Raw genomic sequence first — 14,750 nt, 5'->3', positions numbered from 1 at the left:
TGAGGACACAGCGGTGGTGACAGCCCTGGCCTTGGTCTCCTGGTGCTCTTACTCACCCAGTAAGAGCGACAAACATTAAGCATCATGTAATTACACGTTTGATTAACAACCACAAAGAGGATAAGAGCTACAAAAGAAACAGAACAGAGAGGCCCTCTCATAAGGAGGACTGAGCTCATAAGGTGTCACGGGAACATTAGAGCAGACACTTGAAGGATGAGAGGGGGAGTATTATGGGATATCGAGGGATCTGGGTGACCCCAATCAAGATGATGGGGGTAATGATAGTTGCACCTTCACTCTGCACTTAGTGTAGGTAGGTACAAGCCTTGCAACTCCTCAAAACAGCCCCATCATAACAGCCCCATTCTACAGAGGAGGAAATGGAGGCTCAGGGAGATGAAGTCTCTTGTCCAAGGCAACCCAGTCTTTTTTCTTTTCTGTTTCTGTTTTAGTTGTTGTTGTTGTTGTTGTTTTACTGAAGCCGGTGCAGTGGCTCATGCCTGTAATCCCAGCACTTTGGGAGGCTGAGGTGGGTGGATCACAAGATCAGGAGATTGAGACCATCCTGACCAACATAGTGAAACCCCCGTCTCTACTAAAAATACAAAAATTAGCTGGGGGTGGTGGTGTGGGTATGTGATCCCAGACGCTCAGGAGGTTGAGGCAGGAGAATCTCTTGAACCTGGGAGATAGAGGTTACAATCAGCCAAGATCATGCCACTGCACTCCAGCCTGAGCAACAGAGCAAGACTCTTTCTGGAACAAAAACAAAAGCAAAAAGAAACCAAAAAATTGCCCTTGTAGAGCAAGGCTAACTCATAGGCAGTGTTTTCTTTTCTTTTTTTTGCAAGGGGGTAGGGGGTGGGCAGGGTCTCGTTCTGTCACCCAAGGTGAAGTGAAGCAATATGATCATGGCTTACTACAGCCTGGAACTCCCTGGCTCGAGCAATCCTCCCACCTCAGCCTCCTGAGTAGCTGGGACTACAGGTGCATGGCACTACTCCCAGCCTCACTCAGACCACTTGGCCCATGCTTTGTATTTTCCTTCCCAAGCCTGCTGCTCACCAAGCCCCAACTATCTTGCCTCTTCAATGTCTGCTGAATCTGTCCCCTCCTCTCTGTCCCATGTCCCTGGCCCTGTTCTAGACTCCTCCTCATCCCTTCCCCCTCGGGGTCCCCACCCCACTTCCTCCCTGGTCTCCTGCTCAGTCTCACTCCTCTCCCTTCCAGTCACCCTGTAGTCACCCTCAGTCTGGGACCAGAGGGGTCTTTCCTAAATCACAAACCTGCTCCTGCCCCTCTCATGTTCAAAACCAGCCATGGCTCCCCAGTGTTCTGAAGAGATCTAAACTCCTTAGCTGGGAATGTCATCATAATACCTGCAGAATCTGATCTCTACTAACCCCTGTTTCTACATCTGTGGCTCCAGTCCTCATGAATCTCTAAGTTTTCTCTTTTTTTTTTTGAGATGGAGTCTCACTCTGTTGCCCAGGCTGGAGTGTAGTGGCACTATCTCGGCTCACGGCAACATCAGCCTTCTGCGTTCAAGCCATTCTCCTGCCTCAGCCTCCTGAGTAGCTGGGATCACGGGTGCCTTCCACCATGCCTGGTTAATTTTTTGTATTTTTTAGTAGAGACAGGGTTTCGCCATGTTGGCTACGCTGGTCTTGAACGTCTGACCTCAGGTGATCCACCCACCTTGGCCTCCCAAATGCTGGGATTACAGGAGTGAGCACAGCACCCAGCCCTCTAATGTTCTCACTGTATCAAGCCTTCTCCCTATCAACAGATCTTTGCCTGTGCTATTTTCTTGGTCTCAGCCTTTTTCTAGTTCTTTCTATACTCTCTATTTATCCTCTAGGACTCAGCTCAGCTGGCTTCTCCTCCAGAAAGTTTTTCCCGACTCCCAGTCCAAGTTAGGTGTGTCCCTGCCCTGCTTCCCTAGCCCCGTGGGCTCCCCCAACCCCATCCACATTAGGTTGTCCCTGACTGGAATGGTGTGTGTATCCCCCAGTGGACTGTGAGCCCCAGGAGGGCAGAACCTGACACTCAGTCCCTGCAGTGTCTACAACACTGCCCGGCACAGTTGGGTAGGTGCCTAGCACATTTTTTTGAATGCATTAATAAATGGAATTCCACCATGACAGCTGCCCTTGCTTATTCATTTACCGACGCGTCTGAGCGACCGCTGTACCCCCACCTCAATTCCCAGAGGACTTGCTGTTATGCAAATGAGAGAGGGCTTGGATTTTGCAATGGGGATGGCTCCGCTCTGTCTTTGAACAACAACAAAAAAAGACAATATATTTGCTTTGGTCGGTCTTGGGTTGGCCCAATAGTGGTCATATGGAAACACATCTTCAGTGTAGTGATTGCAGTTTTTGTAGTTGTAATTTGTTAAATAGCAACAACAACAAAAAAAACAAGGTGACTCCCCATTCTTAGCCTGAGTGGTCTTTAGCAGTTTGCTATGCAATTTTCTCAAGATCCTCTTCTTTTTTTTTTTTCTTCTAAAAGTGAGATGGGTTTCGGATGGGGGGGCGGGTCTCACTATGTTGCCCTGGCTGGCCTCCTACCTTGTCCTCCCACCTTGCCCTCCCGAAGAGCTGGTATTACAGGTGCAAGCCACTGTGCCCAGCCCATTAAGCTTCTTTTGTGTGTAGTTTATCTCCTTAGTGTCTGCTTTTAACCCATTGAATATACAAGCTCCATCACCAGGAGACCTCTGTCACCCCACACCTGCAGGCTACACTTCTACCCCCTTACTTTTTTTTTGAGACAGAGTTTCACTCTGTTGCCCAGGATGCAGTGCAGTGGCACGATCTCAGCTCACTGCAACCTCTGCCTCCAGGTTAAAGCAATTCCCCTGCCTCAACCTCCCAAGTAGCTGGGATTACAGATGTGCACCACCACACCAGGCTAATTTTTGTAAATTTCGTAGAGACAGGGTTTCACCATCTTGGCCAGGCAGGTCTCAAACTCCAGTGATCTGCCCTTCTTGGCCTCCCAAAGTGCTGGGATTACAGGTGTGAGCCACCGTGCCTGGAAGGCACTGCCTGTGTGTACAGGAAGTCCTTCTGACTATCTACCTTCCTTTCAGTCTGCTGTAGCCCCATTAACTAGCAGGAGTTCCTGCATGGGTGTGTGTGTCTGTGTGTATGCATGTGTGTGTGATCTGTGTGTGTGTGTAGTCCTTCCAACAACCTAACCTCACCCCTTCTTACTAAAAGGAAGTCGGGCAGGGGGCATCAGGAGGAAATAAACACTGCACCCTGGCGAATGCATTTTTAAGAGCTTTTTATTGGCAACAGTGCAGAACCAAGGGAGAGGGGACGGCCCATCGCCAGTCTGCCCCAGCCTCCCTCTGGGGTCAGGTGCAAAATACAAAAAGAGAACCACAAATACAGCAGGGGGTGGGGGGGCCAGGGATTCATTGAATTGTGATTGGCAGGGGCAGGCCCTGCTCACATTCTCACACTCGCACCCAGAATTCTCACAGATTATAAAAATCTACGATCCCTCGGGCTTACTCACAGAAAGTAAAATCTCATGTCCCAGTGAACCCAGAGCCAGACAACAGCTGGGGCATCCGCAGGGACAGTCACAAAGGAGGCAAGTGGAAATGGTCAGATGAACATAGACAGGGAGAAAAGATGGAGGGAGAGAGACCGTCAGGAACGATCAGAGGGGCTGGGACGATCAGAAAAGGGTCAGCCCGAGACAGGCTGAGCCAGTTTTCTAGAAGCAGTTTCCAAGTCAATGGCTCGCTTTAAGGGCCAACAGGACAAAGGCCGAGGTTGCAGAAGCGCTCACACACTCACGCGCACGCGCACACTCACGCGCACACATCCATATATAATATATTTATTTATACATAATAGATATAATTGCCTTTCAGAAACCAGGAAAGGGATAAATAGCTACGGAATGGGTCTGGAATCGGGATGGGAGACTCGTGACAAGGGGCACGTGGAATGTTTTTCATGCAGCACGGATGGAGGGTGGCGTGGCCCACCCTCCCGATATTAAAAAATATAAATTTGCCTCATAAACAAATCCTCATGAGATGAAGCGCAGGGAACGGCGGGGTGGAAGAGCTAAAACCAGGGTTGGGGCTGGGGGGACTTGGGCATGGGATCGTGAGATTCCAGCCCCATGAGTTTGCCAGTCCAAAAATATTAGGGGTTTAGGGGTACTAAAGCCTCAGCCCTGAAATCTTCTCCGGAAAAATGTCACACCCCCTTGCTCCCTTCCTAGAGAGGATGTTGGGGGCCAAGGGATGGGAGAAGGTGGCGTCCTTGGCTGGGGATGGGTCAGGAGCCTTGAAGAAAAAGGCCAGGGCTTAGGGCTGAGGGTCCTGAGGAGAGAGAGAGAGGCCACATAGACGGAGGACTGTCATCCCTTCTCAGTTCTGTCACCCCCCTTGAGTCTAACTCACTGTTGAGGGGAGGGAGAAGGGGGATGGAGAGGAAACTGAGGAGAGACTTTAGGGAGTGGGGTACATTATTCCTCCAGAGGGGTGCTGCCCCACACAGCTGCACCCCACAATCTGGCCAACTCATTTCACAGTATAAATCACTCCAGCAGGACGGCATCACAGCACCCCCTGCTGCCTGAAATCAGAGCCGCCCAACGAGGAAGGCCAGGAGGGTCGGCTGGCAGGGGCCAGGGGCTTGGGATAACACTGTCATCAGAAACAGGGCTGGGGGCTGATTTCGGGGTGGGGAGCCTTAGGAGGCCAGAGATTCCAATCGGAGCCAGTTTTCCTGGGAGGTCGTGGCTAGACAGTCAGGGAAGGACGTTCACATTTCAAAAGAAGTCTGGTCGGGGTACAATTATTCTAGGGGGGCATCGAATTCCCTTTAAGGGGGGGCTCAATTCTGCCCAGAGGGAAAGAGGATCTAACCCCATGGAAATGTGAGATAAATAAGCTAAAGTCGGGAGTACACGGGAAACCAACCTATGCCCCCCCTAAAAGGGTGGGTATAGGAGACGCTGCGTAGGGGTGGCATTTTTCCTTGTTGAGCCTCTCTGGAGAGGACTGCAGCCCGCCCCCTCAGCCCACCTCCCACCCCGTCCCCTCATCCTCACACAGGACTGCCCGAAGGTGGGCGTCACCCCACCTCCCTCCCCACCCATCCCCAGAGCTTAGGTTGACGTCAGAGAGCCAACAGGCAGCTGGGGGTGTCCATCCCCTTCCCACCCCCTGCCCCCAAAGTCACCAGCTCTCCGGCCTCGCCGGGGCACAGAAACAAGAGGCTGGACAAAATACAACGAATCCTCGTGTCCGATGGCATGGCGCAGCGGCCGCAGAGGGTCAGACGGAGGAGCCAAGGAGGCCGCACGCCCACTTTGTCTCTTCCCCTCTCTCTCCTCCTCCTCCTCCTCCTTCTCTTCCAAGTCTCTCTCCCTCGTGTGTTTGTTTGTTTTGTGTGTCTAAAGAGTTCACAGAGCAAGGAGGGAGGGCGAGTTCAGGGGATCGGAAGGCTGGTCACTGCCGCTGGTGCGCTGGGCGCCGGGGAACGCGGAGACCTCCGGGCAGGTGAGGACAAACGAAGAAGTGTACGAAGGGTTAACAACGGGGAAGGGGTCGCCGAGGACTTGAACTTCACTGTGTGTAAAGAGAGAAGCTGTCAGGTTGGGGGGTGCGTCTTGGCTGGTCTGGAAGGGCAGGGGCGGTGGTGGCGGGGGCGGCAGCAGCCAGCTGAAGCCATCTTCCTTAGCCGGTGCTGAGCCCGGCAAATCTCTCACCTCCGCCAGCGGGCCCGGCCCAGGCCCCTCTTCGTAGGGGATCTTGCAGCCTGGTTTGTGGGCCACCAGCACAAACTCCAGACGTTCCTTCTCCTTTTGGAGCTCGGCGATCTCCGACTCCAGTTCTGCTTTTTCTTCCTCCAACTGATCTGTCTCCTGAGGCCGGGGAGGCCAGGTCACCGAAGAGAGGAAAAGAAGGAGAAAAAAGCATGTCAGTGACCGGGAAACTCGGGTCATGGCTCCCCTGGATTTGCTGCTGGAAGGCAGCCCCTGGCTGAGAGCAAACACCCCCCTGAGATGGAATCCTGGTGGCCATGGGATTTGGGGCAAGGGTCTTGCCTTCTAGGAGCCTCAGTCTCCCCCGTCCGTCCAAAGGATAGTAGGGAAGGGGCCAGGTTTATGGGGAAGTCTCTGGTATGCAGAGGTTTGTTGAATGAATGAACAATCGTTATGTGGTTGGTTTTGTTTTGATTTTGAGACAGAGTCTCGGTCTGCCCCCCAGGCTAGAGGGCAGTGGTGCAATCATGGCTCACTGCAGCCTGGACCTCCTGGGCTCCAGGGATCCTCCCACTATAGCCTCCAAAGTAGCTGGGACCACAGTGGTGTGCACTGCCACACCCAGCTAATTTTTTTGGGAGGGGGGTTAGGGACAAGGTCTCCCTATGTTGCCCAGGCTAGTATCGAACTCCTGGACTCAAGCGATCCTCCTGCCTTGGCCTCTCAAAGTGCTGGGATCACAGGCATGAGCCACCCTTATGTGATTTTAATGCGTCCCCTATTACCCCTCCCTCTCTACCTCCCCGGGAAGAGCAGGAAAGTTGACAATTCCCTTATTCCCTCAAGAAGTAACAGCTCACTCTGCAGGCATACCGCAGGAACTCTCAGACTGCGGGTGGATGTAGGAAGGGAGTGGGTTTTGGGGGATGCCACCAGCACCAGGAGAACTGTGGGTATCTAGGGCAAGAGGTGGAGTAATTTCATTTCACAGGCTCTCCAGAATGTTAAGGGTAGAAGGAGCCTGGGAGATTTGATGAGGGTTTGCAGAGATGGAGAAACTGAGGCAAAATGGGTTGTTACTTGCCAAAGACCGGATGGGAGAAATGAGAGGGGCTCCCCTTTCCTCAAGAGCCCTATGTGGCCCCTCGGGATGAAATGAAGGCTAGGAAACTAGGGCACGGGGTCAAGAAATGGGAGGGCAGGAGTGGATTTAAGTACGTGGGGGTCTGTTTTCATGCCTGGGGCTACCCCATCTGGCCACATCAGTACCGAGTTCCACATGTGGAATGTGTAGTTCTCAACCCAGGATAAGGGGACAGGTGGAGAGGTGGTCAGAGAATGGGGAGAGAGCTCCCGTCACCACCCCCTCTCCCACCCCAGGGCCTGTCCTCACCGCCTGGAGTCGGTCGGTCAGCTCCCTCCGCCGGTTCCTGCATTTAGCTGCTGCTAGTTTATTTCGTTCCCGGCGCACCCTTCGCTTCTCCTCTTCCTCTGGGGTGAGCTGAGTTGGGGAAATGGAGGCCATTAGATTTGGGGATACAGTGCTCCTCCACCCATTCCAAACCTCTACTTTCAGAACCCCTAGTAGCCAAAACACCAGCCTCCGGTCCTCGCTCATGTAGCAAGGATCTTGGGGTTTCTGTAACACGGAGGCCTTAATGGAGCCCCCTTCATTCATGAGAAACTTCCTGCCTCTCTTGCTTCCCCCTACCCAGGCCAAGTCCTGGTGCCCCTTACTCACCGTCTCCTCTCGGGGTCTCCTAGGCCGGGCTCGAGCTGGGCGGGCAGGCCCAGGCCCACTGGTGGTTCCGCTGGTGGAAGGCCCGCCACTGCCACTTGCTCCGCCACTGCTGTAGCCACTTATGCCTGGTGTGGAGTAGCTGGTTCCCGGCATGTCGTAGGGGTCAACGACCGGGGGCTGGGAGGCCAGTGGCTGCCCCTGGGACTGGGCCATGGAAGAGATGAGGGTGGGTTGCACAAGCCACTGGAGATCCTGGCTGGTTGTGATCGCGGTGACCGTGGGCACGAAGGAACCGGGCATTTCCCCGAGACCGGCGCACTCCTACGGGGTGACACATACACACACAGGCGTAGACACACAAACAAAGACACCGACACACACACACCCAACACACATAACACACACCGACCCCGTGAGTGAGCACAGGGTGAGCGAGTGTGGATGTGTGTGTCACAGGGAAAAAGCCACAACACCCACCCTTCCACTACACCGTGACGCAGTGGTTAATGAGAGGATTTCTGCTCAACTGGCTTCTACCTCCTCCTTCTTCCTCGGGGAAAGGTTGCATGGTTCCAGCGGGTGGTGAATCACACCCCGGCTTGGTGACTCTTAGGTGTGGGGGGTGGAGAGGAGGCTGGACACAGCCGGGTGACAGAACCCCCGGGACGGAGCCACAGCCACACACACAGCCACAACACCCCACCCCCACCCCAGAGACAAGGGGAGGGAGAAGGAGAGGCCTTAGGCCAAGCCTTCTCTTCACTCACTCACACACACACACACCCCAATGCGCGAGGTCCCATGCAGGGGCGGGGGTCCCAGTAAAAAGGATGTTTGGGGGACGGGCCTAGGAGTTTAGAACGACGTTTCAAGTTACTGTCTCTTCTCAGAGTGAAACTGACGAGTGACGGGGTAGGGTGAACCGACAGGTAGAGAAAAGTAACCACGGGGGCTCCCTTAGATTGTCGCGGAGGGGGATGGTTCGAGACCTGAGCCCCCAAGCCTCAGCAGCGCTCATCTCCCCCCTCCCGTAAATGGACTCCTGGAACTGCTCTGAAGGCTTAACTACTCTCTCGGGGGGCGTGGTGAGGGATGGGCTGGCTCGCCGGCCAATCAGCGTCCTGGGAACCCAGAGGGGGCGGAGCTCCTGGAGACCACCTGGCTGGTTGCCCTTTGGTTTGCGGTTCTAGTCCGGTCTTGGGACGTACCGCAGGGACTGGGCATCTGGAGCAGACGGAGTGGGAACGTGTCTCTGTGTGCCTGGAGAAGAGGGTGACAGCCACCGCATCTCCCCAAGAAATGCCGGCACACAGACACTCCCTGCTCCTGAGAGCCCAGGGACCCGATCCCCGCAAGGGCCTCGCAGATACATTGGATCGCAGAAAGCCGCCCTTGTCACGACAGGGATCCCCTCGCTCTGCCTTTCTAGAGGTGCCGAAAAGAGACCCAGCCGCCAAAGAACCATGGGTTCCGGGGACAGAGAGGGGGGAGGAAAATGCACGCTACAAATAGGAAGGGAAAGCTGATTGGCCAAGGCCCGCGCCCCGGCGACCAATAGAAACGCCGGGCTACCCCCTCCCTTAGCAACGTGGCCCCGGCGTTCCAAAATAGAACGCTCCCGGGACGTCAGGGGCGGGGCGGACGAAGGGGGCGCCGCGCGCCGTGCGTGCCCCGCGTCAGACGGAGGATTCCAGCGCGTCAGCCGTTACGCACGGGTCCCCCGTTACGTCTCCGCGCAGGAGGCGGAGGCAGCGAGACCGAGGGTTCGAGGCCCCTCTTCCCAATGGGTGGAGGGCGCCCCGGCACCAGAGTGGGCGCTCCGAAGGAGGAGGAAAGGAAAGGAGGCTACTGGAAGCTTCTCCGGGATTTCCCCCACCTGCCTAACTGCGCTAGCTTCAGGTCAGGAACCCGAGCAGGGGACAGTCCCTGGGGCCGGCTCAAAGTTCTCAGCCCCACTACCGCATCCACGTTGCACTGAGCGGTGCATCCCCCTTCCCCAGCTCCAAAGCCTACTCTGCCTGCCGCGTTCGTTCCCTCCCTGCGCTCCACTCACACAACCAACTGCAAACATCTCCCGACTGTTTGCAGTTTGTGAAGTGCGCTGTGAGCCTTTTCCATCTCAGATCTAGGTTTCTGACGCGTCTTTATGTGGGGATTGGGGGTTATTCTTTTCACCCTTGACTTAAAAAATAAAACCTACAAAGACTTAAAAAATAAAACCTACAAAGCAGCACCCCTATTATTAAAAACTTACCTGGGAGGCGGCGGCGGTGGGTGGACTGCCGAAGGAGTCCACCGATGACAGATACTGAGACTCGGCAGAGGGTGAGGAGCTGCACCGGGAGCCGGAGTCGTAGTCTCCGGGAAAAGCCTGAAACATTTCCCTGGGCACAGGGGGGGCCCTGTGACCACGCTGAGGTCGCCGGGAAGCCAAGGCTATGGCCGGGTTGGGGAAGTAAGATGCGAGTCCGGGGTGAGCCGTGGAAGTCCCGCGTGAGCCGAGCGAGTCCTCAAAGTACGCTGTCAGGGGAAGCTCGGGGAAGGAGCAGCGTCCCGTTCCAACAACGGCAAAGTTTCTGTGCAGTCTCTCTGCGGTGCCCAGATCCCCACAGGATGCCGCTGTACCTCCTGAAAGTGCAGGCTCGGTAGGACCCGGGGGCGAGGGAGGGGTTGCTCCCCCAGAGGCAGAAAATGATGTCCCGCTGTACAGAATCACCTTCAGCTACGGTCTCCTCTGCGCGTCCGGCGGGTCCCACTGGGGGAGGGGAGTTATAAAGAAAACTAAAAAAGTAAGTCCGTCCTCCAAAAGAAAAGAAATATCTAGAAGAATCTTTCCAAAAACTTTCTCTCCGGAAAAAAGAATTAACGAAATGTCATAACCCCCAAGAAGAACCACAATAATCAAGTTTCCAAGTCCTGGCTCCGCGTGTTCCTGCCGTGGCCGTAGCTCTCAGTCTTATGAATGAAGCAGACCCGCCAGCCTGTATTTATTTGCCGGGACCCGCCCCCCTGCTTACGTCACCCGCCCCTTGCTGGACAAACTTCCCGAAATCTCCGGCCCCGCCAAATCGAATCCCTCACCTTCCAGCGAGAGGTCTGTTCTGGACTCGATCTGGTCACTCGCACGACCCTTGGGACCCTGGGGGTCTCGGGGGCTGCGTTCCGGGCCACTCGGCGGGAGGGGATCCCGGCCCCGCCCCTCCGGAGTTCCTGTGACGCAATTAGCCATATAAGGAGCTCGGCCGGCGCGGCGGAGTGTTTGTTTGGTATCCTAGCAATGACGTCAGAGGGAATCCCTCGCTCGCTAGCGCGCACCCGGCGCCCCGCCCGCGCCTGCGCAGTGCCACGCCGCCCCGGGGGCTGGTATTAATAGGCGCTTAGACTAGCCCGGGAGGGTCCCCGCTGACCCGGGCGGGGAAGACCCCAGCCTGCACGTCCCTCTCACTTCTGGCTCCCCCACCCACCCTGTTCTACGGCTGGTGCAGCGCCCCCATTCGAGAAGAAGAGATCTCTAAAAGGAGACGCTGGTTAGTGTGGTGTGGTCACGTAGGTGGGGAAACTGAGTCCCGAGCGGGCTGTGATGCCCAGGTGAAAGTGGAGGTAGTGGTGGGACTCCAAGGCTCGTCCCAGTTTCTATCTTGATCCGCTTTGCGAGTTGGGAAATGTTTTCCCTCTGTGAGCTTTAGCTTTAGTCTTCGCGGCTGGACAAAGGATTTGTATCTTGGACCCCGCTGGCCTCCCAGCTCCAGCGTTTGAGAGGCTTGTGGGTTTGGAGGGGATGGGGAATGAAACTAAGGGGGAAGCCTCTCTTCTGATGGTGTTGGGAGCCTCTTTTTCTACCTTTTAATTCCCCCGGAGACAAAGAATGTGTAAGGGGGATGGAGATATTGTTATTAATTGCAATAGTAATAATAATAATAATAATGAATGCCTTGTATTTGGCACTTGGCAAGCACAGCTCCTGTGCTACGCCTTTCAGAACAAGATTTGTAATCCTTAAAACAGCTCTGGAAGGTTAAAAGAGAAAAATCTTCACTTTATAAAAGAAAAAAAAAAGATACTCAGAGAGGTTAAATGACTTGCACAAGATCCCATCACAAGATATTCAAACCCAGAGTTGGCAGACTCCAGAGTTCCTACCGTTTCCATTTCTTTTCTGATTTCTGAGGACTGCCTTGTTGGATGAAACTCCCTGAAAAACCTGTGTCTGGGGATTGTTTAAATGATAATGGTGATAATAGTAGCTGCCACTTGTCAGGTCTTTCTAAGCTTTACAAACTCCGTCTGACTGCTCTTCGCGTGCATTCTTTTAATCTACACTCAGAAGGCAGAGCTGACTACCTGAGCCAACCTAGGTAGCAAATGGGGTTCAAGAGCCTGACTTCGGTTTTTTATTTTATTTACTTATTTATTTTTGACTGAGTCTCACTCTGTTACCCAGACTGGAGTGCAGTGGCACGATCTTGACTCACTGCAACCTCCAGCCTCCCAGGTTCAGGTAATTCTCCTGCCTCAGCCTCCTGAGTAGCTGGGATTACAGGTGCACACCACCACACCTGGCTAATTTTTGTGTTTTTAGTAGACATGGGGGTTTCTCCATGTTGGCCAGGCTGGTCTCAAACTCCCAACCTTGGATGATCCTCCTGCCTCGGCCTCCCAAAGTGCTGGGATTACAGGCATGAGCCACCTCGGCCTCCCAAAGTGCTGGGATTACAGGCATGAGCCACCACACCTGGACTGACTTGGATATTTCTGAGACCACAGCCCCCAACTCTTAAGCACCCACTGGGAAGAGTGCCACCGGCTACTTCACAAACCTCAGAGACCCCAGCACTTCCCTCCCAGTGCACAGCTGGCCCAACCCTCGGCACAGAGGAAGAAGCCCTTTTAAAACATTGGGTTTCACAGGTTCAGAGAGGGTCAGGGCCTGTCTCAGGGTCACACAGCAAGTCTGTGGCAGAGCCAGGGTGATGGTTCTTAATTTTTAGGGGAGTCCTGATTCCCTGCCCCAACAGTAAGGCTAGAGAGACATGGGGGGCATAGGTGGAGGTTCAAGTTTCCAGACAAAAGTCCAGCCTCAAGTCCACCCCCTACCCTGTTCCCCCATACCGCCTCTGTCTGTCACCAGCCAGGAGGGAGGGACAGAGACTGGGGGATGACACAGCAGCCACTAGTAGGCAGTGACTCGGCCCCAGCATCAGACAGGGAGTGACCCCTCATTCTCCTGTCTCATCCAAGCCCCTCATCTCCTCCTCCATGGAATAAAGAAACAGACAAATACCAACCCTGGCTGGCCAGAGACTCACACCCAACACAGGCGACACAGACATCCACACAGCCACCCACCAGGTCACACATGGGCACTCAGACGTTCACCCAGAGCCACATAGAAACAGCTTCACAGACACATGCCAGCATGTGGAAACACACTGTAATATGGTTACCAGCACACACAACACACATCCCTACACACACAAGAAGACATAAGATTCAGGTGTACAGCTAAACAGGGACAGGGACAGACCCCCAAAACACACAGAGACCCCTAGACCTTTACTACAGATGCACATATGATCTCACACACTGAAACACATACACCACTCAGAGATCAAGAGAGCAACACACACACATATACACACACATACACACATATACACACACAGACATATACACACATATACACACACAGACATACACACATACATATACATACACATATACACACACAGACCAACAACCACACATCCTGCAGATGGACTTGTGTAAAGATCTTCACACAACCATAACAAGAGCTAATTCTTCCCAAGAGCTTATATTAATTTATTTAATTCCTACAACACTCCTGTGAGGTACAAATGCTCACTTTACAGGAAGGGAAACGGAGGCCCAGAGATGTGAAGTCATTCACCCAGAGTCACACAGCAAGCAAGTAGCAAAGCTGGAATAACACCCTGCAGGGTGTCAGGCTTCAAAGTCTGTGCTTCGAACTATTATTATTATTTGAGATAGAATCTTGCTCTGTCATTCAGGCTAGAGTGCAGTGATGCAATCACAGTTTACTGTAACCTCGAACTCCTGGCCTCAAGCGATCCTCCTGCCTCAGCCTCCGAAGTAGCTAACACTATAGGTGCATACTACTATGCTCAGCTAATCTTTTTTTTCTTTTAAGGACGAGTCTCACTTTTTAACCCAGGCTGGAGTGCGATGATGTGATCTTGACTCACTGCAACCTCCGGTTTAAGCAATTCTCCTGCCTCAGTTTCCCCAGTAGCTGGGATTATAGGCATGTTCCACCACACCTGGCTGATTTTTGCATTTTTAGTAGAGACGGGGTTTCACCCTGTTGGCCAGGCTGGTATCAAACTCCTGACCTCAAGTGATCCACCCGCCTCAGCCTCCCAGAATGCTGGGATTACAGGTGTGAGCCACCGTGCCTGGCCTAATATTTTTATTAAAAAAAATGGCGGGGGGGCACTATATCCCACCTCATGAGACTGGTGGAAAGATTTCTTAAGGCTCCTGATAGATTGTAGGTGCTGGTTTTTTTACTAAAACAAAGTCTTGGCCGGGTGCAGTGGCTCACCCTTGTAATCGAAGCACTTTGGGAGGCCCAGGTGGACGGATCATGAGGTCAAGAGATTGAGACCATCCTGGCCAACATGGTGAAACCCCGACTCTACTAAAAATACAAAAATTAGCTGGGCATGGTGGTGTGTGCCTGTAGTCCCAGCGACTTGGGAGGCTGAGGCAGGAGAATTGCTTTAACCTAGGAGGCAAAGGTTGCAGTGAGCCGAGATCACACCACTGCACTCCAGCTTGGTAACAGAGAGACTCCGTCTCAAAAACCAAACAAACAAAAAGTCTTCCTGACCTTTATACATGTATACCCTCCTGACCCATATCTGTAGGTCACTTAAATTTATCATGAGCCCTAGGCACTGTGCCCCTGGGCCTAGGAGAGAAGTTGGCCCTGGAGACACACGTACACACACACACCCGCACTCACAGACATGACACATACCTGCTCAGAGAGCATGGGGTGGGTTAGTCAAGTTCTTCTCCATAAGGCTCAATCCTTGCCAGGCGTGGTGGCTCATGCCTATAATCTCAGCACTCTGGGAGGCCCAGGTGGGCAGATCCCTTGAGCCCAGGACTTCGAGGCCAGCCTGGACAACAATGGCAAGACCCCATGTCTTCTAATAATACAAAAACTAGCTGGGTGTGGTGGCGTGTGTCTGTAGTCCCAGCTATTTGGGAG

General features: G+C 53.6%; 1 protein-coding gene across 4 annotated transcripts; it reads right to left on the bottom strand.

Moving 5' to 3' along the window:
- Positions 1-3,283: 3,283 nt before the first annotated feature.
- Positions 3,284-10,456, bottom strand: FOSB (FosB proto-oncogene, AP-1 transcription factor subunit). 4 transcript variants are annotated; one of them, XM_054249628.2, is made up of 5 exons: positions 9,747-10,456; positions 7,493-7,813; positions 7,145-7,252; positions 5,755-5,910; positions 3,284-5,614 (listed from the first exon to the last, which is right to left on the bottom strand). In XM_054249628.2, the coding sequence occupies exons 1-5, from the start codon at positions 9,870-9,872 to the stop codon at positions 5,612-5,614; spliced, it is 714 nt and encodes a 237-aa protein (XP_054105603.1). In that variant the 5' UTR covers positions 9,873-10,456; the 3' UTR covers positions 3,284-5,611. The 4 variants fall into 4 exon arrangements, with proteins under 4 accessions (XP_054105603.1, XP_035142925.2, XP_054105602.1 ...); XM_035287034.3 differs by having other exon boundaries at positions 3,284-5,910; XM_054249627.2 differs by having other exon boundaries at positions 3,284-5,910; positions 7,493-7,696.
- Between the last annotated feature and the right edge of the window lie 4,294 nt (positions 10,457-14,750).

Source organism: Callithrix jacchus, chromosome 22 (genome assembly GCF_049354715.1).
Source record: "Callithrix jacchus isolate 240 chromosome 22, calJac240_pri, whole genome shotgun sequence".
NCBI classification, from domain to species: Eukaryota; Metazoa; Chordata; class Mammalia; order Primates; family Cebidae; genus Callithrix; species Callithrix jacchus.
Note: the sequence above shows the minus strand (reverse complement) of the source record. Positions and strands in the feature narration are given on the sequence as shown.